The following is a 25,518-nucleotide window of genomic DNA, read 5'->3' on the forward strand; positions in this document are numbered from 1 at the left end:
TGATTCTTTATTTTTAATTTTCTTCTAATATATATTTTATAATTAAAATATATTTTAATAATATTTGTTTATGTGATTTTTAAAAAACAGTATGGGGTAACCCTAAGACTAGTAATAATAATAATAATAATTGTGCTTTGAGCAAACGAAGTTGAATAGTTTTATAGTGGAAAAAGATAAAGTCAAAGTTGGATTTTTCAAAATTTTATGTTTAGTCTAACTTCGATGCACGTGCAATGACTCCACCTCACGTGACATAGCCAATTTTCTTCTTCTTCTTCAAAACAAACCAAAAGAAAGAAAAGAAAAAGGAAATACCTTAACAATGGACCCTCCACACGAAAAGAGCTGGAGCATCCATACCCGAAAAGAAATCACCACAAAATACGAAATCTTCAACCGAATCGGCGCCGGCGCATATTCCGACGTCTACAAAGCTCGCCGGCGATCTGACTCCGTTACCGTCGCCCTTAAAGAAATCCACGATTACCAATCAGCTTGTCGAGAAATCGAAGCCTTACAAATCCTTCAGCACTGTCCAAACGTCGTCGTTTTATACGAGTATTTTTGGAGAGAAGATGAAGATGCTGTACTCGTATTGGAATATTTGCCTACAGATTTGAGCTCTCTTATAAAAGAAGCGAAGAATTGGGAAAATGGATTGGGCCTTGGGGAGATTAAGAAGTGGATGGTCCAGATCTTATGTGGAGTTGATGCTTGTCATAGGAATTCGATTGTACATAGGGACTTGAAGCCTGAAAATTTGTTGATTTCTGATAATGGAGTCCTCAAGTTAGCTGATTTTGGCCAGGTTCTCAGTTTTTCTGCTTTTTCGAGATATCAAAATTTTCCATTTCGATTCGATATTTCTGATTTATTTGAGCTTAGAAAATTGTCTTTTACCACATGCACAGAGCTCGTCAAGATGTGAACTTTAATATGTGTTCCTCGTCAAATATTCATCGTTTATTACTAGTAGAGTTTTGATTGCAATTCATAAGAGAATTACAGGCACAGCTTAGCAACAGGTGCAGTCGGCTGGGCGATTAACTCATTTAAAGACCACTTTATACCTATGTTGCTCGGACTCTCCAAAAATATCACGAGGTGCGTGTCGGATCCTCCAAAAGTAGTGTATTTTTGGAGGATCCGACATGGGTGCGGCATCATTTTGGAGAGTCTGCGCAACATAGATGAAAACATTCAATATCTTGTATTGACATAGGGTGGCCACCTGAACATTGATCCTGTTGGATATCAAGTCCAAATGTTAAAAGTTGTCCTTAACATTGAGTTCTTCTAACTCTTCGTTTACAAAATGACCGTTCCGAATTTCAGGGTAACAGGCTTTTGGGCAATATTATGGAATCCATGCATACTTAGTGAAAGATAGGACATTATAGAAGAAAATGATTTGTATAGGTGATACCAATTAGTTGGGTATATGTTTTAATCATATTAGTACGTTTTTTTAGTTCCTATGCTTTCTAAGAGTCTTTTAGCCTTGTCAGAGATTTATATGTCAGTAGAAATATAGAGAACTTATTTGTATAACTTTGGCCTGATATGGAGTTTAAATGGAGAAACATGGTCATTGAGAATGCATATAGCAGACCCCAGCTTGTTTGGACTGCGGCGTAGTAGTTGTTATTGCTCTTTGTATGTGTATGCTTCGAGCCAAAAGCAATAGTTAATTGAACCTACAGTAGTCACGTTAGATCGCCCCCCCCCCCCCCCCAGCTCTATATGCATAACCTTTGTTCTCACAAGCATAGGGTCTTCTTCAGGATATCCATAGTGCTTTTGTTCTTCTGCTGGAACATCCTCTAATACCTGAACTCTTTTCAAGGCCGCTTCTGATTAATGTTCTTTCCTTTATCACAACATGACACAGGCTAGGATACTACTGGTCCCCGGGTTTGTAGCTGCTAATGACAATCAACAGCCATACGTACAGAGCAATCCCGATCAGGCAACTGTGGCCGGTCCATCACATTTCAAGCACATATCAGATGTGTCTTCTGAAGGAGGTCTATTTATTGAAGAGCAAGCATCTCTGGTTCAACCCGAACGCCTTGGAGAGTCGGATGATCTGAGATCCAGGTTCTTGGATGACATTGATAAAGATAGTAATATTCAAGATGGAGACACTTCCTGTCTAGCTACAGGCACCATGAGTAATGTTGAGGAAGATCTCTTACCGGGAACATATTCCTACGATGTTGAAGATGGTGAACATGATTGTTTTCCTCCCCTTACATCCTGCGTTGGAACTCGTTGGTACAAGGCACCTGAGCTACTTTATGGATCCACAAATTATGGGCCGGAGATTGATTTGTGGTCATTAGGTTGTATTTTTGCGGAGGTTTTGCGTCTGGAATCACTTTTTCCTGGAAATTCAGACATTGATCAACTCGGCAGAATATTTAGTGTTCTTGGAAACTTATCTGAAGAAGTTTGGCCTGGTTGCGCAAATCTTCCTGATTACAAGATAATTTCATTTGGTAAAGTAGATAATCCAATTGGCTTAGAAGCATGTCTATCCAACAGGTCAACTGACGAAATTCTGCTCGTAAAAAAGTTGCTATGTTTTGACCCGGCTGGTAGAGCTACGGCAATGGAATTACTACATGACAAGTATCTGAATGAAGATCCTTTGCCTGTCCCATCGTCTGAACTGAGGATTCCCTCCAAACATAGTGGCGCAGATGAAGATTCACCTGATGAATTAGGTGATTATAGGGATTTTAACTCTGACTCAGACTTTGATGATTTTGGCCCAGTGAAAGTATCAACCACTGATTATGGTTTCTCAATTAAGTTTACTTGAGCACCCGGGTGTATAATTTTGTTCAAAATTTACTTCCTTTTTTCCCCAAAATTTTGTGGCTGAGCTGTCCTCACATTGGTAGAAGCGATTCCTCTCAGAGTGATAGAGATTCTCAGTTTGCCATGTGATATTCAAGTATCATCATTTTGTTGCAGTACTTCATATATTTTGTTGTAGGGGCTTCTCAAAGTTTTGTAAGTTGTAACAATTGTGGCTTCCTCTGTTGGAATAGCAATTAAGAAACTGAGACATATACGTAAACGGCAAGTCTATATTATTAGTATTGTTTTTGTGCTGAAGGAGACTTCTTGTATTGTGCTACAATCTACTTAAAAGGTTCTACAGCTACTTCAATGAAGAATTGGATCCCATCTGTTTCAATTTCAGGTATATAGTTATTAAGTATTTTTTTGGTTTCCCATCCGGTGTCCGGTACCTGCATTGGGGCCCGATTAAATTCGGATTCGTGCCGGGAAGTCCCACATTGGGGGTAAAATGTTCCCTAACAAATGTGACTCCATACCCGGGACGCGAACTCGAGACCTCATGGTTAAAGGATATATAGTTATTAAGTTGTCCTCAATATTGTCAGTACCTTTGCTTGTGCAGCCTCGAGATTTTGCTCTCATTTTGCGCAGGACTGTTTTTTTCAATTGCAAATTAACCCCTCAAAATTTGAAACGTGGAAGTGATATTGTTTCATCGAAAAGCACTTTCTCTTCCTTTAGTCATTGACTAATATGTTACCAGAAAGTTTTGGTGGAACTGGAACAAAGCTGGTGACTTTGCAATAACACTAAGATAACATATTTATTCCATGGTAACCTTCTTATTTCCCAGTTTCGCTTTGTGTCTCTTTCTTCCACTTCCCTTGGTAGGTAAAACAAATTTTCATTTCAAAAGACATACGTACACAATTCTGAAAAAAAAAACTTAAAATAATCCTTTAAGTTTGAGATTACACTCAAAATGATCCCTAACATATTAGACGATATTTTCTTTTTTGGTTTCACCATTTGGTATTCAAAATTTTCTAGACCGATTTATTCTGATTCACTCCAAACCAAGAGTTTATTCATTCTTAAGGCTCAAATTGAGACCTCTGATTAAGCGTGGAATGATTTCATCCATCATACCATACTCTTTGAAGAATTATTAACCGTCCTCGAAATATAGGTACATAGTTCCTATCTCATTATCCTCGTTTTGTCTTTCCTCCTTCAATATTACGATTTATGGTCGATTGTCAAACAAAAAAAAAATAAAGGAGAAAAAAAACCATACCCTCTTTGGTCTCACTTGAATCTCTAATTAATAACTGCAAAGATTAATAGTCTAGTGATATAAGTGAAAATTTCTCCCATGATATGTGCGGGTTCAATTCTCACGGTCTCTTTGTGCTCATTTTCTTATCACCAACGTACTAATAGAGAAAAAATATCCCTAGTAAATCTGGTCCGTCTATCCCAATTCCCAAGTGCTTTTTTATACAAACTTCAGCATTCATTGGATCACTAACCTCTTACGCCAAGAAAAAAGTACAGAAATGGTATCAAATAATCATTTTAAAGGACTTTTATTTAGGAATTAACCTATGTGTCTTAAATTTCAGTTTTTCAATTCAATTTTCAGAATACAAATACCCTAAAATTAAATTTTTTTACTTATATTTTCGGAATAAATAAATACTGATTAATCCGTAAATAACCGAATTAATGATTTTTTATGCACGAGGAAAGTCAACGTCCTCGTGGACCCTTTAGAGCCAAAACCTATTACTACTACTATTTGCATTGTACCTTATTTTATTTTCTTCAAATTAAACATAGCAGAGAGATTTCCTCTATATTAAAAAATAAAATAAAAATAATAATCACGTGCTCTCGAGCCCACCTAATTTCCCGCTCTTCTCTTCCCAAGTAATGGTGGCGCTTAATGCCATTCCACATGGCGTCTTACCATTGGTCACTTGACAATTATATGACTGGTGATGTTGGCTGATATAATCCTACCCTATTTTATCTCAAGAAAATGCATTAGCAAAAAAAAATAAAAAATCTCAAGAAAATGCAGCATATTGTATAGGTTTTCGCAGTTGAAGACTCAACGCAACTAGCATTTTTAAAACGAAATATTGAATTTTTGAATTACTTTCATTTTATCTACAAAATAACAACATATCAAAAGTATTTTCGAACTTTTGTAATCTTAAAGTTGTCATAACCTTTCTATGACAATAAGAACATGTCATTAAGAAAAAATATAAGTTTAAGTTTAAGAAAGTTTTATATATCAAAACGCGTTATTTTTTTTATACAAGGAGGATTTAGAGCTCATTGATACAATGCTCTAATTTGGTGTTTTTAACCATAGTAGTTAGCTTCCGTTTGACTACAGATTTTTGCTACTTTTTTCAAAAAAATAATTTGAAACACTGTTTATTCATTGAATATGATAAGTTTTTGAAAAAAATTGATTTTTTTTTCAAGTTCCCAAAAATTGGTTTAGCGCTATTTATGGATGAAATTCTTTCTTCTGCTCTTAAAACTTAAAGTTTTTTTTCAAATAAAATGCATGTCCAAAATACAACTTCAACTTCCAAAAAATTATTTTTTAATATAATTTCAAAAATTCAATTTTCAAGTTTCAACCAAATCAATGTTCAAACGCTAGCTTATGTGTGTGTGTGTATATATATATATATATATATATTTATATTTAACTTGGTGAAGTACTTTTACATTGTGTTACAGTATTATTCTTCTATTAAATCTGTCTTTGAGTTCCATTGTATCAGGTTTAAATAAATAAACAACTATTTCTTGAGGTAATTTATTTATTTTCATCATATTATTCTTTTTGTATGTTTTAATTTTTACTTCAATAGATTCCATTACTCAAATGGTCGCTCAATTATCAAAATTTATCTAATAAAATCTGTCATTCTAAAATAAAAAACCTAAATCACTTGACTTGAAAAAAAATTGAAAATAACATAACAAATGTGAGGATAACCATATCAAACCTCTCTTCTATTTCTGAAGCAACAAAAATATTTATTTACATTCTTCGTCCTTTTCTTGTTTACGAGTTATCCAGAAATTGTGTCATTTTACTTTTCTTGTGGCTTTTTCTTTTTCCTTTCTTAAGAATATATGTTGATGCATATTAAAAAAATGAAAAAAAATGAAAATAACAAATGTTGTTGCATATTAAAAAATGTAAAAGTTTGATTTTTTGGATAAGTTTTGTCTATAATAGTAAAAAAAATATTAATTATATAATCATAAAACAACATAACTAACTTAACTAAATTGTTCATTAAACCAGGTTAAGATGATATCTGCTTATTTTGAATTCAATTACAATGTCAGTACATATAATACCCTAATTTTGCTCTTTTTCCTAAATGTTGCAAGCCATCTGCTATAATATCCATTATTATTTTATATAATTTGTTTCATGTTTGGCCATAGATTTTAACTATTTTTTTTTTTCAAAATTTTTTTGAAATACTATTTGTTCATGGAATATGATCAGTTTTTGAAAAAAAAATTCAAGTTCCCAAAAACTTTAAGGTAGTTTTTTGGTGAAATTTTGTATTCCACTCACAAAACTTCAATTTTTTTTCCAAATAAAATGTATGTCCAAATATAAATTCAACTTTCAAAAACTCTTTTTTCAGGTTTTAACTAAATCTATGTTCGAACGCTAAGTAAGATTAGTTATTAAATAATAAAAGTGTCATCTTATTTAGATGAAATGAGCATGTAAAAAAGAGTGACCGAACACGCATTCTAATTCTCTTCTAATCCGACGGTTATAGATAATCCTACAAAGCTTCTATGAATTTAAGCCGTTAGATTAATTCTCCCCGCAGCCACCGCACGATGAAACTTTTTACCGAAATCGTACCGTCCAATATTTACAAAATTGAATTTCAAAAGCTTTAGAGGGAGCAGCAAATATTTGCTGCTGCTTCTCTTCTTCGAAAAATCCCTTCTTTTCTCCTTCCGCCTGTGTACATACATAAAACACGCACACACACAGTGTATGTGTATTTGTCGATCGAACTTATTGTTGAATTAGGTGAATAATTTGAGTGGATTTCTAGCCAACATTCGCTGGTTTTTTGTAATTTGAATCTGATTTTCGAATTACACAGCTTCACCTGTCGAAATTTTGAATTTTAAGCAGTTTTTTCGTTATGTTTGTTGAAATTTGTGGAATTATCGTGGTATTTGCAGTGGATAATCAGTGAATTTGTGAGATTTTGTAATTTCTGGGCGTTTGTTGAGTTTTTATTGTGTGTTTGAATGGAGAATAGTGAGGGAGGGGATTTTTTCCCTCCTAACAAGGCTCAATCGGAGGTGGCTGTTTCCGCTGATGCAGCTACGACGGTGCAGCCGCAGGTGGCAGTGGATATTCCGGCGAAGAAGCTGGCTAGGCAGCTGGATTTCACGGTGTTCGGTGGCAGTGGTGGTCAATCTCCGGGCACCGCTATGCCGGAGCAAACAAAGCAGATTCAACCGCTTGTGAAATCAATACAACTGCAAAGGCCACAGACGCAGCAACATATGGTGTTAATGCCGACGAAACAAACTGCGGTGCCGACTACTCATCCTTCAATACGACCTCCTCTGTAAGTATCTACGGAAAAAGAGGGTCTTGTTTTAGCTCATTTAACTGAAATTTGTCAGGATTAGAGGAAATTATAGTTAAAAGTTTGTTATAAACTCTATAATTTGTTTGTTATTTGCTAAAGAATGCATCTTTGAGCATGTAGGAAGAGAATATAAGAAGCCTCTAGGGCTTTGATTCAATGTGAACGGTATTACAGACAAAGGCCGATTCACAGTTTGAATTTTATGGGTTCCTACAATGACCGCAAGTTAATATAGAATAATATCTTGTGATCAAAGTCAAATATTTATAAATATTTAATGGATTTCTTAATATATATATATCGAGGAATTTAAACTTTATAGGTTCTGGATTCTAGGACAACGACCTCAAGTGCTAGTAACTGAATTTTAAATCTGATTTTTGTACGTATTTGGTGGATTTCTTAACACTTATACAGGGTTTGGGCCAAAGATACTTGGTTTTGCCGAACCCATTTCTTAAAGCCTACATTCGCCCCTGCTTCTTTGAGCATGTAGAAAGAGAATATGAGATGCCTCTAGGGCTTTGGTCAAAAGGTATTATAGGCTATATTTGTGGTAGGCGCACGCCATGAGTTCAAATCTTGGTTGGTGAATGAAGTGTGGTATTTGAATGGGGAATGGTAGAAAGCCCATATCCACTGATTTTCTAAACCAGAAACAATGGATTTCTTGGTTATCCATAAAGAGAAAGACACAGAATTTGAGATTTCTTTCACAAATACTAGGGGCTGTTGCTAGGGAAAGTTCAAGCTTTTCTGGTGGAACTAGGATAGGTAATTAATCAGTAATCTGTTTGTAGGTTAGCGTCAGATGAAAAGGTTAGAAACGAAATTTGTTTCTTATATCCATGAGGAGAGGGGGGAAGTGAGAGCCCGAGAGGGTAGAAAATGTTTGGATTCGGAAATGTTTGAATTTGCCTTTCTTGTTCTTTAGATTTCATTTGGTCCACCTTGCTAGGCTTTTATAAGTGATTCTTTGTTTCTATATTTTGGTTGACTGGTGAGCAGCACATGACATTAGAGATGATAATCATGATCCTTTCCTTACAACCTTGTACTCCCTCCGTTTCAATTTATGTGAACCTGTTTGATTGGGCACGGAGTTTAAGAAAAATTGAAGACTTTTAGAATTTGTGGTCCTAAATAAGTCAAAAAGGGGCCCAGAGTATTTGTGTGGTTATAAAAGCTTCTCATTAAGGGTAGAATTGTAAGTTTAAGATAAATTGCTTCCAAATTTAGAAAGGGGTCATTCTTTTTGGAACGGACCAAAAAGGAAATAGGTTCACATAAACTGGAACGGAGGAGTAAGTCGTTTGCAATTACTTGCTAACTTATGGAAAGAAACAATATTTGTACACATGTAGGCATGCTCCAGCCAAATTGGTTTCCATTTACGCTTGTGGGTCTACTTCACAAAAAGATTTGACTTTTCAGTTTGTTTGTCACACAAATTTCCTTAATTTAAACTGTTAACCTTATATTATTTTGTGGTTAGCCACTTCGAAATCACATTGATTAGTTGATCATAGAGTCTTCTGTCTTGTTGATCCTAAATTTGTCGATAAGTTTCTAAATCATCGTCAGAGTACATCATAATGCTTGTCTCACATCCCTCAGACTTGAAATTGGACATAGTTATCAAAGAGCTCTCTGTTTCTTGTATAAGTAATATTAATATCTACAGTTATCTCATTTTGCTCACCTCAAACATGTAAAATGCTGGGTGTATTTGTGATTTGCCTTGGCTTCACATTTCTTACTGTTGATCATCATCCGTCTAGGGTTTGTTTGTGGGCTCTACACAAGTTTTTGGGATTTTGATTTACGAAGCTGTGAGAGGGAGCATTTTTATGTTAGCTTAGACTGAATATGATCTATATGATGCTAATACTCACTGTTTCCAGGAAACCAGATTCTCCAAGAGCACGGCCAAGGCAAAGTGCTAGTGAGGTAAAAGATGGTACTCCTAAAAAGCAGAAGCAGTGTAACTGCAAACACTCTCGATGTCTAAAGTTGTAAGTACTACCTCCGTCTCATACAGATATGTGGAAAATCTCAAAAATAACTAAAATATATTAATGGATGGCAAACACATGAAGGTAGCACTGATAAGCTCTGAAATGACTGTTCTTCTATTGTCCTTTCGGCACTGATAAGCTCTTAAATTTCTATTTTTTCCCTTCTTGATGGCAAAATATTTGTTGGAAGGGATATACATGAGGTAATCAAGCATAGATGTGTCTTAAAAAAAACATATTCATTGGTCCAAACAAATATTATCAACTAAACAATTCCCAACAGGAAGGGTTAAGAAAATGGAAAATAAAGATGCGAAATGACCAGATATTGTAAGGATATTTTACTCCTTTTGGCACCTTCGATATGTTTAATCCCTGTTCTAAAGAAGCTAATAATTTTATCCTAGGGCTTATTGGTAATTTTGTAAAAGGAAGGATAATAATGAGATTAAAGCCTATTCCATCACTTAAATTACCTTGGGCACCAGCTCGATTCAATGCTTTTTCCAGGGCCTTTTTTCTTAATCTGTTTAAGTGCGCAAAGTTTCACTTGCAGGAGTATATGTGAATTATTTCTCTTTGTGTCATAGTACTGACTGTCTTTGCATTAATCTTGTGAGCACATACACATAGTGGCAAAATTTTAGGAAAAGTTCTCCGCCGCATACGATTTCCAATCAATGATGACTAGATGTGTACATGGATGTACATTGGCGGTTTGGGGTGGTTTTGAAGTAAAACCATAACCTAATCATATTTTGCACTGGTTTTTCCAAAATATCCAATCAATTTAGTTTAGTTAGCTTGTGGTTGGTTGGTTGACAATTTTGGTAGATTCAGTATAGATTATAGTTTAGGTGTTTACAGTTCAACTATACGTTAGAAAGTCTGGTGTTTTTGGTTATATGACGTTACATTAGGAGCTCAAAGTTTAGGATTATAGACTTTACATATGATAAATTTGGGGTTTAGAGTTTATGTTTTTGTGCTATACATGGAAGTTTGTGGTTTATACATAACATGATTACATACAAAAATTACCAGCTGTAGCCCACATATAAAACCACACTGTTCTTAGTAAATTCACCATTTGCAAAAGTAAACCTTTTGGCCATTAGGTTCTAACCATGAAATAAATGGGCTATTTGTTTCAAAGTGGCCATGCAATACATGTATACAGTCTACATTTTGAAAATGGAGGTTTTATTTGAGTTTTTGCAGCTTTTTATGTATAAAAATCAAAATAAACCACCACAATGGTTTTCTAGGGTTGAAAACCAACCCATGGAAAAGGTCAATTTGTGGGACATTGGTGTATTTCGGATGGTTTAAGTCAATCCCTTTTTTTCCCTCTCACAGTTAGGGTGCAGGTAATATGTTTATACAATTCCATTCTCTGTTATTTGTAAGATTTATTTCGCTTTTATGCATTACTACTTAGAGTCACTGCTTTAGTTCTTATGCAATGTGACTTTTCTTTGCTTTCTTTCTATTTTTGGATCAGGTATTGTGAATGCTTTGCATCTGGCATATACTGTGATGGGTGCAATTGTAACAATTGTCATAATAATGTTGAAAATGAGCCTGCTAGACGTGAGGCAGTTGAAGCTACTTTAGAGCGTAATCCACATGCATTCAGGCCTAAAATCGCCAGCAGTCCGCATGGAGCTCGAGATAATAAGGTACTTCTTAAAACTAAGCAGATTCGTGGATGATGCTTTCTTAAAAGTTGAACTATTCATAAAAATCTTTATTCTAATTATGCTAGAGATCTGAAGATATCCTGGACATGTTACTCCCATTAATGTCCTTGTGGTCTATGTTACTATTTGTTTATTCAGATTCTCTTCAGGCAATGACCTGGTTAAAAATTGCTGATATGAAAAGTAGGAAATGCAATATAAATATTTACTTGAACTTTCTGAGCTTGAGTAGTCAATTAGGATCAATTTTTAGTTTGACTTTGAGCTCGAATTCAGCTTGTAAATAAATGTAAATGTCAGTGGTTATTCAAGCTTGCATTTGAATACTGGAATTTTGACTAATCTTACAAACAGTAAAAAGTAACCTATATCTGTACCTTATCTAATATAAATCTATATTCTGTGTATTGCGTGTAAGAGTAAGAAAGGTGCTTCTATTAAAGGTATTTTCATAACCAATGCACCCTTTGAAATTTAGTTTGACTGAGAAAACATCACATCAGAGTTTAGATTTTGAATGACTGAGTTTGACTTCTTGAAAATTTTCAAGTTGTATAAAGAGGTATGTTGTCGATCATTTTTGGGACGTCCCAAAATGAGAAGAGTGTCCTATAAGTTTGGACAAAGGAATAGTTTTATGAACTTCTTTATGATTAATTTTAAATCATCTTTTTCCTTCTGGGAAGAAAAAAAAGAAAAAATCATGTCAAAAGAAGAGAGAAAACATAATATATCTAGTATCCTCTTTGTGCTTGACCAAACTAAATGATCCAAATTTTGTCAAAGGAAAACATTCATCAACTATTTGGTGGTTGTAGATTTAACAACTAACAATCTACTTATTGAAAATTGCTGGAATCATTGTTGGAAAAAAAAAAGAGATAATTCTTACCCGGAAGAACTTTAGAGCTAGATAGCCGTTTAGTCAATTATCATTATTATAAAAATTTAACTTTGAGAAATTAATCAAATGCGGCTCCAAAACAACATATCCAGTGTGTTCCCACAAGTAGGGACGGTGGGGTGTACTGAGACCTTACCCCTACCTTGTGTGAGGTAGAGAGGTTGTTTCCGATAGACCCTCGGCTAAAGAAAACATTTTCAAAATAGGTTTGAAAAATACAAGAGTAAAAAAAGTTAAAGATAAAAATATTGAAGAAAGAAGTATTGACAGCAAAATAGTAAAGATACAACAACCCAGTAAAATCTCGCAAGGCAGCAAAATAGTAAATATAACCAAAGTAAAAGAAATAACAGTAGTAATAAATTTGAGGGATAAGAAAATAATACAATAATAACAATAATATTGATGAAGTGAAGAGGGAGCAGATAAGGTGCTCTAAACTAGAACCATGCGCTCGACTAACTACTAACCATCTATCCTAATCCTTGACCTCCATACTCTCCTATTTAGGGTCATGTTTTCGGTGAGTTGAATATGTGTCATGTTCTATTTAATCACCTCTTCCCAATTGTTCCTCGGTCTATCTCTACCTCTCCTCAGACCTATCAATGCCAGCCTCTTGCACCTCCTCACTGGGGTATCTGCTCTCCTTCTCTTCACATGCCCGAACCATCTCAGCCTCGCTTCCCTCATTTTGTCTACCACAGAGGCCATTCCCACCTTGTCCCTTATATCTTCATTCCTAATCTTATCTCTCCTAGTTTGCCCACACATCTATCTAAGCATCCTCATTTCCACTACTTTCATTTTCTGAACGTGTGAGTTCGTGAGTGGTCAATACTCTGCCCCATACAACATAGTAGGTCTAACAACCACTTTGTAGAATTTACCTAAAGGGGTCAATCTAACTACGAAGTCAACTTAGTTAACTCAATATGGTGGTTTTGAAGCTGTATCATTTTATACTATTGTTCTCATGATGTCCTAAGAACTTATTCTCTTTTGTGAAATTTTGCTTGATTTCTAGAACTACTTGTGCTTATAAGGATGAATTTGGCAGAGTTGAAATTTGATGTAAGTCAAAGTAGCTTCAAATGTTGTTTCTTATTCTATTTGGTAACTTTCGAACTGCGTTTAAACCTTTTTAGGAGGAAATTGGGGATGTCTTAGTCTTGGCAAAGCATAACAAAGGATGCCACTGCAAGAAATCAGGTTGCCTCAAGAAGTATTGTGAGTGCTTCCAAGCCAACATTCTTTGCTCTGAAAATTGTAAATGCATGGACTGCAAAAATTTTGAAGGAAGTGAAGAGAGGCAGGCTCTTTTCCATGGAGATCATGCAAACAACATGGCATATCTCCAGCAGGCGGCAAATGCTGCTATCACAGGGGCCATTGGATCCTCTGGTTATGGATTGTCTCCTGTGAACAAGAAAAGAAAGGGCCAGGAGCTGTTCTTTGGGTCATCAGTTAAGGAACCTGTTCACAGGCATGGACAATCCCAACAGGTAAATGATATCCTTTACCATTGAACTCGAGGCATTTTTCAACTGTTTGATTGGTGAAGAATGTCCGAGTTCCTTCTCATTAGTATAATCCACCGGGCATCGCTGCATTGCTGATAATAGTTGATTGCACACTGAAGGGCATGGTTTTCATCAGAGAAAATGCATTTAACAACTGCGTGAAATTCGTTTTCTGGATTTATTCTTGTTGATATTTTTTGCTTAAAATAAGCAGGAGAGACAACTTGCAGCTTCCCAGAAAATAATTGATGGATGAATTAACATACTGTATTATACAGGGGAACCATATCAAGGCTTCTGTCCTACCTTCATTATCTTCAGTTCCTGGTCCTTGTGTTGGAAATGCTGCAACAGTGGGTCCTTCCAAGTTTACTTACAGGTAGCAGTAACTACCCCTAAGAAATTAACCTTTACTGCTCATTCAGCAAACTAATTGTCATGTTATGGTTGAAGGTCTCTGTTGGCAGACCTCATCCAACCACAAGACTTGAAGGAACTTTGCTCAGTTTTAGTTTTACATTCAGGAGAAGCAGCAAAGATGCTGGCAGGTATATATCTTTTAAGTACTTTTGATTACTTGTATGACCAATACGTTTGGTCCATCATCTTTGTTATATTGATTCCACCTTTATGTTCACTTTAAAATCATAAATTGAGTTTCCATTAGAAAGTAAGAAGTTATCAAGACTTTTTTCTGACATAATTTTTAAAATAACGGTTGACGTATTTTCTTTTTGTCTCGTCTGTTGAGCCGAGGGTCTCCCGGAAACAGCCTCCCTACCCCCCTGGTAGGGATAAGGTCTGCGTACACTCTACCCTCCCCAAACCCCACTAGTGGGATTCTACTGGATTGTTGTTGTTGTTGTTGGTTGAAGTATTTTCTTCACTCTCTCGCTTTACTATTTAAGTCTTTTTCCTTCTTGATCCTTGGGAATTATAAACAGCAGCTTAGGGATGAATGGTTTTTTTTTTCTTACTCCAAATGGATAATCAGTCAAAGATAATTGGAATGGAGTATGAAATGATTTCTGGTGGAAATGAATTAGATCTAGTTTTCCGCTGGTCGAAACGTGAAAGCACCAAATCATCACAGAAACTCAATTTCTTTAGGCGGCTTGTGTGTGTGAGAATGCACGGGAGAAAAGTCTATTATTATTGTTAATTGTAATACAATGAACTATATTTTTAAGTACTCATAATATATAACCTACTCATATTACCTATAGGACTGGGACTAATTACATATATATTCACATAGCTATTCTAACACTCCCCACAAGCTGGTGCATACAAATTATATGTACCGAGCTTGTTACATATATAACTAATACGAGGATCATTGAGGGACACGGTAAAAATATCTGCAAGTTGATCATTCGACTTCACAAACTTTGTAGTAATATCTCCTGAGAGTATCTTTTCTCTGACAAAGTGACAGTCAATCTCAATATGTTTAGTTCTCTCATGGAACATCAGATTCAATGCAATATGAAGGACAACTTGATTATCACACACAGGTTCCATTTGGCTGATCTCACCAAATTTCAATTCTTTGAGCAATTGTTTTTTGGTCCAAACTAGCTCACATGTTGCATAGCCATTGCTCGATATTCTGCTTCTGTACTCGATCGAGCAACGACATTCTGTTTCTTGCTCTTCTAAGACACCAAGTTACCTCCTTCTAAAACACAATATCCAGACGTAGAACGTCTATCAGAAGGTGATCTTGCACAATCAACATCTGAGTATCCAACGATCTGCTCATGGCCTCGATCCTCAAACAATAGTCCTTTGCCTGGAACTGATTTTATATACCGAAGAATGCGGACAACTTCATCCCAATGATTATCACAGGGAGAATCCATAAACTGACTTACAACACTCACAGGAAAGGAAATGTCAGGTTTAGTCACTGTGAGGTAATTTAATTTACCAACCAGACACCTATATCTTGCAGGATCGCTAAGCGGCTCTCCCTGCCCTGGCAGACGTTTAGAATTCGGATCCATAGGAGTATCAACAGGTATACAACCTGTCATTCCTGTCTCCTCAAGAATGTCTAAGGCATACTTCCGTTGTGAGATCACAATACCTGAGCTAGACTGCGCGACCTTAATACCCAGAAAATACTTTAATCTGCCCAGATCCTTAGTCTACAAGTGCTGAAAGAGATGTTGCTTCAACTTAGTAATACCATCCTGATCATTGCCGGTAATAACAATATCATCAACATAAACCACCACATAAATACACAGATTAGGAGCAGAATGTCGATAAAATACACAGTGATAAGCTTCACTACGAGTCATGCCAAACTCCCGAATAACTGTGCTGAACTTACCAAACCAGGCTCGAGGAGACTGCTTTAGACCATAGAGGGACCGGCGCAACCGACATACAAGGCCACTAGACTCCCCTGAGCAACAAAACCAGGTGGTTGCTCCATATAAACCTCATCCTCAAGGTCACCGTGAAGAAAAGCATTATTAATGTCCAACTGATAGAGAGACCAATGGCGAACAACAGCCATGGATAGAAAAAGGCGGACTGATGCTATTTTAGCAACAGAAGAGAAAGTATCACTGTAATCGAGCCCAAATATCTGAGTATACCCTTTGGCAACAAGACGAGCCTTAAGTCGATCAACCTGGCCATCTGGACCAACTTTAACTGCATACACTCAACGACAACCAACAATCGATTTACCTGAAGGAAGAGGAACAAGCTCCCAAGTACCACTCGTATGTAAAGCAGATATCTCGTCAATCATAACTTATCGCCATCCTGGATGAGATAGTGCTTCACCTGTAGACTTAGGGATGGAAACAGAGGACAAAGATGATACAAATGCACAATGGGGTGATGACAGACGATGGTAACTTTAACCGATATAATGGGGATTAGGATTAAGTGTGGACCGTATACCTTTCCGTAGTGCAATCGGTTCACTAAGAGGAGACAACCGATGATAAGTCAGGAGTGGTGGAACTGCAGAAGGTTGAACTGGACTAGGTGGTGGAACTTGAGCTATAGGTGGTGGAGCTGGAGTTGTAGAGGAAGATGAATGGGAGATTGTGACTGAATCTCCAAAAGATGGAATTGGTAGCACCTCAGAAATATCTAAGTGATTACCTGGACCTGTGAAGTATGATTGAGTTTCAAAGAAGGTAACATCAGCGGACATAAGGTAGCGCCGGAGGTCAGGAGAAAAGCATAGATACCCCTTTTGCATTCTCGAGCAACCCAGAAATACGCACTTACGAGCACGAGGAGCTAACTTATCTTCTCCTGGAGTAAGGTTATGAACAAAACACGTGCTCCCAAAGACACTGGGTGGAAGAGAAAACAAAGGTAAGTGGGGAAACAGGACAGAGAATGGAACTTGATTCCGAATAGCTGAAGATGGCATACGATTAATAAGATAGTAAGATGTAAGAACTGTATCCCCAAAAAACGCAACGGAACATGAGATTGTATGAGTAAGGTACGAGCAGTTTCAATAAGATGTCTATTCTTTCTTTCATCTACCCCATTTTGTTGAGATGTGTACGGACAAGATGTTTGATGAATAATCCCATGAGAGTTCATAAACTACTGGAATGGAGAAGACAAATACTCTAGGGCATTATCACTACGAAATGTGCAGATAGATCCCCAAATTGATTTTGAATTTCAGCGTAGAAGGTCTGGAAAATAGAAAAACAACTCACACCGATTTTTCATCAAAAATATCCAAGTGCACCTGGAATAATCATCAATGAAAATGACAAAGTAGCGGAATCCCAAGGTAGAACTGACCCGACTAGGACCCCAAACATCTGAATGAACTAAAGCAAAAGGTGACTCTGCCCGATTATCAAGACGCCGAGGGAAATGGGAGCGGGTATGCTTACCGAGCTGACATGACTCACGCTCTAGAGTGGACAAGTGCGATAAACCAGGTACCATTTTCTGAAGTTTTGACAAACCGGGATGTCCCAACCGTTTATGTAATAAATCTGGTGAATCAGTAACAGGACAAGTTGAAGGAATACAAGATGTGAGTCCATGTGATTTTGCAAGGATAAGGTAATAAAGTCCATTTGATTCATGCCCGGTACCAATGATTCGCCCTGTACTGTGTTCCTGTATAAAAACAATGTCATCAAGAAATAAAACAGAGCATTTAAGTGATTTGGCTAAGCGACTAACAGCTATGAGATTAAAAGGACTACTGGGAACATAGAGAACTGAATTTAAAGGTAAGAAAGGAAGTGGACTTGCTTGACCTATTCCAGTTGCTATGGTTTGAGACCCGTTAGCCATTGTGACTGTTGGAAGAGATTGAGAATATGAAATAGTAGTGAAAAGAGATTTGTTACCAGAGATGTGATCAGATGCACCTGAATCAATGACCCAAGACTCGGAGGATGAAGATTGGGAGACACAAGTCACGCTATTACCTGTTTGAATAACAGAAGATGTCTGCTTATGGATGTATGTTTACACGCTTTGTACTGAAGGAACTCAATATAATCCAGTAGAGAGACCATTCAGCTATTCATAGTATTGGATCCCATTTTGCTACAACCAATTTCTCAAATTCTTGACTAAAAGTTGTATGGTTAACCTTGGAATGCCAAATCAGAACACTTTTTTTCTTTTTCTTAGTTGGAGTTAAAAATCAGGGTCTTCACTTGAAATAGTAGAAATCAATAACTCCTATGGGAAAACTGATGAAATATTTGGGAAAACACTGTTCACGACAGGAAGAAAACATTGTTCACGCCGGAAAACACTGTAGCTCGTCGGAAAATTCCAAAGTTGTCGGATTAGAAAGAAAATTATATGGACATGCTCGAAATCACCTCCCGAGAAATTTGTCCTGAAGAAGCTGGGCCAAAAAATGATCGGAACTGCCGGCGCGTGGATCAGAGGTCTCGCCGGAAAATTCACTGTCAGCGAAACGTGAGGGTGCGTGCCAGGTATTCTGGCGGAGATTTTTTTCGGGGTTGGTCGCCGGAGGGTGATCTACTTCGTGCTGGTGTTGGTTTTTGCACAACACCCACAAAAAAGGAACTTTTAAATCGGACAGACCTGCAGCCACCGGAAAATTTTCTGATTAACTGATTTCTTCTTCCCGGAGTCGCTGGTATTTTTGCACAACGATGAATCTCTCACGTTAGCTCTGATACCATGTGAGAATGCACGGGAGAAAAGTCTATTATTATTGTTAATTGTAATACAATGAAGCCAATTTATAAGTACACATAATGTATAACCTATAGGTAGTAAGTAACTCTTCCCACCAAGGCTTAGGCCGAGAGGAATTGATCACCTGGTTTTTTATAGGCCTCTGCTGAGACTTGAACTTCGGTCTCCTGTAGCTTTTTCCACTTCATTGACTACTCGGCCACACCCTCATGTGCTCATTGAAGTGAGACTCATTTCTTTTTTCCTCCCCCACCTTGTGTTTAAATGAAAGCCTTATGCATAAAACATGTTTTCTGTTAGTATCTATAAGATCTACAGCAGAATTACTTGTGAGTTTGCGCAATTAGGATTAAGCAGAAGCCACATTTAGGTTCTACAGTCACCGCACATGCATTATGATACCCTATCCAAAAATAAACCACAATGTTCCTAACTAGAGCATGAAAGTTGGGCCAGATGTACTCCAATTTGTTAGAGGGAGACTACGCAGATCAGGTAAGGTAATTATGCATAAGCTGGTTTTCAGCTATGTTGCGCGGACTTTCCAAAATGTTGCCGTACCTGTGTCGGATCCTCCAAAAATGCACTACTTTTGGAGGATCCAACAAGCACCCGGCAACATTTTCAGAGAGTCCGAGCAACATAGGTTTTCAGACTGTTATGCCTCCCTGTGCATCTGGTGGATGACAACAGATATATGAATTTAACTTGACTTCTTAATAGTTCTGATTTGAAAAAAAAGGAACTAATGAAAAAGATTATATTTTTTTATCAGTTCTGTGTATAAAGAATGTTTTTGCAAATAGATCTCCTAGAAGAAACACTAGTGATGTACTTCTTTTGCTGAATGGAGAACCCTAGAATCATAAATTGGTTATAATGAGGATTCATCATAAATGGACTAGATCTACTAGACCATCAACCTACCGCAAATCTCTCGTTTATGGGCTTGGGACAGGTAATGTGAGTTCACATAGGATGCTAAGCTCGTATAGGTGGAGTAATGTGTTGAGCATGGACTGAATGTGCAAGTCAGATCTTATGTTGTTGGAAAGATAAGATCTTTCATATGGTGGTTCTACCATGTGATTTTTGTGATTTTATTACACGTTTGCAGTAGTTGGTGTCCAATTATTTTACTGATTACGTGTTGGAATGCTTTCAGATGAAAAGGATGCTTCAATAAAACAGGCTGAGGGGCAGAGAGAAGCTTCCTTGGCTTCATCAACTCAGGAGCGAGTACAAAACCAGAAAGATTCTGGTACTGAGAAGGATATGCTTGACTGTTGTTCAAGTGGGGACCAGGGTGAGAAAATCAGTGTGGAAGAGTCTAGTTTGGATGGTGCTGATGTATCAAAAAGGCCAATGTCGCCAGGGACGTTAGCACTAATGTGTGATGAATCACACACCATGTTTTCAGCTGCTGTTGCTTCCCCTAATGACCTAGCGACTCTTAACTGTAATACATCTTCTCAATTGCCCCACGGGCAGGGCATGACCGAGACGTATGCAGAACAAGAAAGAATCGTGTTGATGAAATTTCGTGATTGTCTTAATAGGCTTGTCGATTTAGGACAACTAAAAGGTAAGTTTCTCTTTCTTTTCTGTCCATACCTGGTTCTTATTCACTGAATATGTAGCTGTTACCAATTTATCTACATCAATGAATCCATAAATAAGCCCCAAAATACATTTCAGTGATACGTTCAATGGCCTCTGTTTAAACTGTTGTCTTCTAGTGTAAATGGGAGATAATTTCCTGTTGGATTCCTGCGTTAGGCAAGAGAAATGTAGTATTATCAGGGATATAAGTGTAATGACCTGAAGAAGAGATGGTAGCTGATAATTGCAATCCATTACTAGATTCCTAAGTATAGCCCAAAATAATTAAATGTGGTTAATTAATTCCCTTATAAATAATCAAATATGCAAGTATCCTGACCAACCTACCTGAGGTACATTGTATAATGCTTGAGTTGGACATGTTTACTTATGTATCCGGATCCTACGGATTGCGGGAGCTTAGTGCACTGGCCTTCCCTTTAATGTATTCTAAAGGATTAATGTGAAGTGCTCAAATCCGTATCATTACCCAATCCATACAAGTATATCAAGACAAATGAATTGTGTACTTGACATAGTTTATGATAACCCACGACCAGACTCCCTGCATACACCATAAATTAGCATGTCATTGGCTACTGAATGTAAAGGAGTGAAGATTGAGAACTCCATTACTCAGTAATCCTTCGAAGTGGAACTATCCCTCTTCCTTCTTTTTCACGGTAATCATAATTCTCTTTTCTAGGAAAAATCCACCTTTCACTTCCTCTTTAGCTCCTGGTAACTGGTTCTTCCCTTTTATGGGTAAGGTAGGAAGTCTATTTACATGCTCGTAAATGTACCGAGTTGGAGCTACGTTGTAAGCATTACATCTATCAACCTACCATCAAACTCGTGACATTGTTCTAATCATTTACATCTATCTGTTCACCCGATAAAATTATAGTATTTGTGCATCTATGCTTTAGTCTATAAAGCAAGATCTTGTATTCAAAGCGTCTCCTATTTCCTTCTCTCCAGAGTGGCTACATTATGTAAGCGGCAGCGGTATCTCAAAATCTTCTGACTGATCAAGATTTTGTTCCCTTTCCACATAGCAAAAATTTCGTCAACTGTTTCTGCATTACCCAATTCAGGCCAACCAAGGCAAGGAATACACCACAAATTTTAGCTACTTCACAGTGAAGGAGCAAGTGACTGATCGTTTCCTCCTGTCTGCCATGCCGCAGACCTGTGCACAGTGGTCTTCTCTTCTGTGTAAGTTATTTATTATAGCTCCATGATCTGCTGTCCAAAGAAAAAAAGATAGTTTCGGACTAAGTTGCTCGGACTCGGGTGCGGGTGTCCGTTACGGGTGCGGATCTAGAGGTCGGATCCTTTATGATCTAAATTTTAAGATGGGGGGTGCGGATACGGGTGCGGGGATTTGGTTAAAAATAATTCAAGTATCTAAAATAGAGTTATAAAATATGTCTAAATTATGAGAGATTATGTGCAAAATTTACCCGGTATATCGAGAAAGAGAAAATACTGATCAAGAGGAGAATCCGAGAAGGAGATAAAAGTAAAATGACTAACGTAGAAATTTCTATATACAAGGTATTCTATTTTCTTCAATTTCACCCTAGCTTTTGTTTTGATTTCAGAAATCATCGTATTTGTCCCTAATTTCTCCGTCGCTTTTGGTTAAAATACCCAAAATCAGTTAAAATACACGTGTGCGGCACGGAAAGTGAAGAGTCCGAGCAATTTAGCTTTCAGAGGCACTCGGTCTGACATATTGCTTTCCAATGATCGAATTCAGCTTCCTAATTCCTTAAAAACTATTCTAGAGTGAATAGATATTAGCAAGAAGCTGCCTTTTTGTTTCCTTCGCAAGTAATTATATCAGCTTCAGTATTTAGTTCCACATATTCTTACAACCTGCTAAAAGCTGATTAATGAACCACAGTTCTCACCTATCTGAAATTCAAATAACTCTACTGGTTACAAGAACACAAATTTGGTGCAATCACAGAGATCATTCATTATTCTCATCCCCAGAAAGGAGATTGAAGTGACGTAAGATTAGACGGATCCTAATCATAGATATTCAGATAACTATGCTTAGCTTTAAGAAGAATTACATGATAAATGAAGACGCAATACATAAAAATAATAAAATTAAGGAGTGCTACCAGAATAATACGTGATAGAAGGGTAATCAATGAAGTAAAAGGCAAGTTCCATAGAACGAATGTGAGACCAACAAGTAATATAGGAGAGAAAGTTGAGTCTGAAATGCCCAACATACCCGCAAGATGGATATCATAGAATAAACTACAGATTTTTAGAGGATGTGCGGTCAACAGGATAGAACAGATTAGAAATAATCACATTCAACAGAGGGTTCAAGTAGCACATATGGAGATAAAGCCAGAGAAGGTTGCCTGAGAGAATTTTGTTCTATCTTATATAGACCTCTATATGCACTGGTTCATTGGCATGACAGTATGATGATTAAATTTTTTTACAATGAACAATATGATAATTAAATGTGATAAAAGAAGAAGAGATAGACCTAATCAATTGGAGGGAAATAGTATCAAAGAACTAAAATCTTGTGGAATTCCATGTAAACTTATTTATTAATGATTGATAATAATGTCTGAATATTGAATGGTATTTCGATTAAATTTTTAAGTATTAAAAGTTAATAATATGTCCAGGTGTATAGCATTGCTTTGTTTTTGGTGTAAAATGGAACAAGTAGATGAGGCTGAATCTATTTTAGAAGTGCTACATTCCCTACAGGTTCAGAAGGGTTATACTTTTGCAAAGTTTCTCTTTTGGCTGCACATGTACAGTTTTAACAGTATATCATTTGTGTTGTTTCATTTATATTATGCCTCACCTTTTCAAAAAATAATAATGTCCAGGTATTGGTTGAAACACGTGATATGGAGTAAGTTAGAATAGTTATAAAGGAAATGACTTCTGCCTATTAGTGAAAGGAATTCATGTTTTCCTTTTTGGTGGAATATGTTCTCCTTAGAAAATATTTTCCTATAATCCATAATCAAACATCAAAATATGACTTATTTACAGAAAATATTGTGTCAGCCAAACAAAACCTTAGCTAAAAGCACAAAGTAAAGGATCCAAATAGTCGATACAATTGTTTGGGATTTAATCAGTTGTCTAGGAAAAGATTAGTGAGAGATTTATAGTGCTCCTAACATGTGCCTTAGAAAGGTAAATTATTTACTAGTGGATTGAAATGGACTTGAATAAAATGATGTGGATTTAGAGTAGTTGGCCCAAACTGATTTGTGGTTGAGGCTCAATTGATTGTTGTTTGATTAAATTGATTCAGAATCCTCGTGTATAATAAATCTGCAGAGCTCTAGGTACTGCCACCAGCTCCTTTCTCCATTTTTCTCTTGTATCTCAGATCAATTCCACTTGACCACACTTGCAAGGTCATGGTGAATTAGAACATGTGCTTTGTTCTTCTCGGTTTGTAGAAATTAATTACCTGCGGTCCTAGAAACAAATAAGGAAAGGACGCCTTGCATTAGCTTTGAATGTTCACATAACCTATGCGTACTATCTGTCTCTTAAATTCCTAATATAACCTATCTACTTTTTCATGTTATTTTTATATTCTTAAATCCCTATTAATTTAAATTAAAACATCAATAATACAATTTGTTAGAACTTTTGGTTCAACCATCCGATGCCTGGAATACACTGGCTTGAGTAATCTAGATTCACACCATAGAAAGCCCACTATGGGTGGTTTTTGCGATAGTGGGCTTTGTGTGCTTCCTACCAAAGATGAACTCCATTCCAAGGCTCGAAGCCAAGACTTCTGGTTAAGGGTTGTTAGAACTATTTGTGAAGTATTTAGTTACAGTATCATTTTATAGGCTTTTAGAGCTTTCAACAAAAGAGATTATGCTTGCTTCATATGCAACTGCATACGCGCCCCCCACCCCCACCCCACACTTCCGATTTGCTCCCCTTTTTCTTTATGCTGCTTACCACTGTGTTTCATTTGGAATGACATTATGTAACTAACCATCTATTTCAAATTTCAGAACGAAAATGTTCTTCAATGATCCGAGGTGCTGACCCCGTCGATCAAAAAGATATGATTGGTAATGGTTTTACTACGACTGAAATGAGGAATCAGCATGATTCCTTAAACAATGGTGTTGCCAAGTCTGCTCTTCCTCAGCCAAGAACAACTCAGTTGTTTAGTGCAGTAGTAACTACTGCTAATAATAATCCATTTCCTAAAGTTCATCGTCCAGATGAGAATGGGGATGTCAAACCAAAAATCTGAAAATAAACCGTAGTGAGTTTTAGAATGAGATTTGCCTGTAACTGCTGCTTCTTTTGTAATATTAGGCTTTTATTCATTCTGTCTTTCTTTGATGTAGCAGTGAAGTTCATTCAGGCCCCATTTGTTAGAGCTAACAACCCATGTAACTTCTACCACATTTACTTTAGTATAATTTCAATCAAAATTGTATTTTGTTTAACTTTTTCTTGAATGTGCATCTGCTAGCTAATTGGCACCTAGGGAAGTCAAATGTGTGTAGGGCTGAATTCAAGTGGATTAAAACGGGACATCCGGATTGAGACTCGCTCTTCTCATCTAGAAGAACAGTTCAAGGGCTTCTTTGATCGGGAAATGCACACTTCTTTTGTTGTTACTAAGGTCCCTTCCCCTTAGTTCAAGATGTCCTTGCCGTTTCTCAGCTTATGGGATTAAGGCGTGCCACCTTGAGAGGAATTATTGATGCAAATGTGGCATCCTGTATTTGATAGAATATGTTAGGTCTGTTTTCGAGGGTCTAACGAAAATAGTCTCTATGCTCTCCCATGGTAGAGATAAGATCTGACGTACACCCTATCCTCTCAAAACCCGACATGTGGGAATCCACTGGGTTTGTTTGTTGTTGTTATGTTAGGCTTGTTTCAATAGAGTTTGATGATTCTAATAGAAGCATATCTAGTGCATGATTGCAACGTTGGAAACTATCTTATCGTACATAATTGTACTATTTTAAGCGAAATATTTCCCCAATTTGCTGACAAATGAAATATTTTCACGAAAAGAATAGCAAG

General features: G+C 36.8%; 2 protein-coding genes across 3 annotated transcripts; both read left to right on the plus strand.

Moving 5' to 3' along the window:
• The first annotated feature begins 292 nt into the window (after positions 1-292).
• On the plus strand, positions 293-3,209 carry LOC107831674 (cyclin-dependent kinase F-1). The gene is made up of 2 exons (XM_016659457.2): positions 293-811; positions 1,895-3,209. The coding sequence occupies exons 1-2, from the start codon at positions 326-328 to the stop codon at positions 2,828-2,830; spliced, it is 1,422 nt and encodes a 473-aa protein (XP_016514943.2). The 5' UTR covers positions 293-325; the 3' UTR covers positions 2,831-3,209.
• A 3,573-nt stretch (positions 3,210-6,782) lies between these two features.
• Positions 6,783-24,929, plus strand: LOC107831675 (protein tesmin/TSO1-like CXC 5). 2 transcript variants are annotated; one of them, XM_016659458.2, is made up of 8 exons: positions 6,783-7,472; positions 9,401-9,511; positions 11,019-11,196; positions 13,270-13,626; positions 13,923-14,023; positions 14,098-14,192; positions 20,003-20,422; positions 24,483-24,929. In XM_016659458.2, exons 1-8 carry the CDS (start codon positions 7,147-7,149, stop codon positions 24,728-24,730), a joined length of 1,836 nt encoding a protein of 611 aa, XP_016514944.1. In that variant the 5' UTR covers positions 6,783-7,146; the 3' UTR covers positions 24,731-24,929. The 2 variants fall into 2 exon arrangements, with proteins under 2 accessions (XP_016514944.1, XP_075098557.1); XM_075242456.1 differs by lacking the exon at positions 24,483-24,929 and adding an exon at positions 21,421-21,581 and having other exon boundaries at positions 6,785-7,472.
• The last annotated feature ends 589 nt before the right edge of the window (positions 24,930-25,518 follow it).

This window comes from Nicotiana tabacum, chromosome 21, assembly GCF_000715075.1.
Source record: "Nicotiana tabacum cultivar K326 chromosome 21, ASM71507v2, whole genome shotgun sequence".
Lineage (NCBI taxonomy): Eukaryota > Viridiplantae > Streptophyta > Magnoliopsida > Solanales > Solanaceae > Nicotiana > Nicotiana tabacum.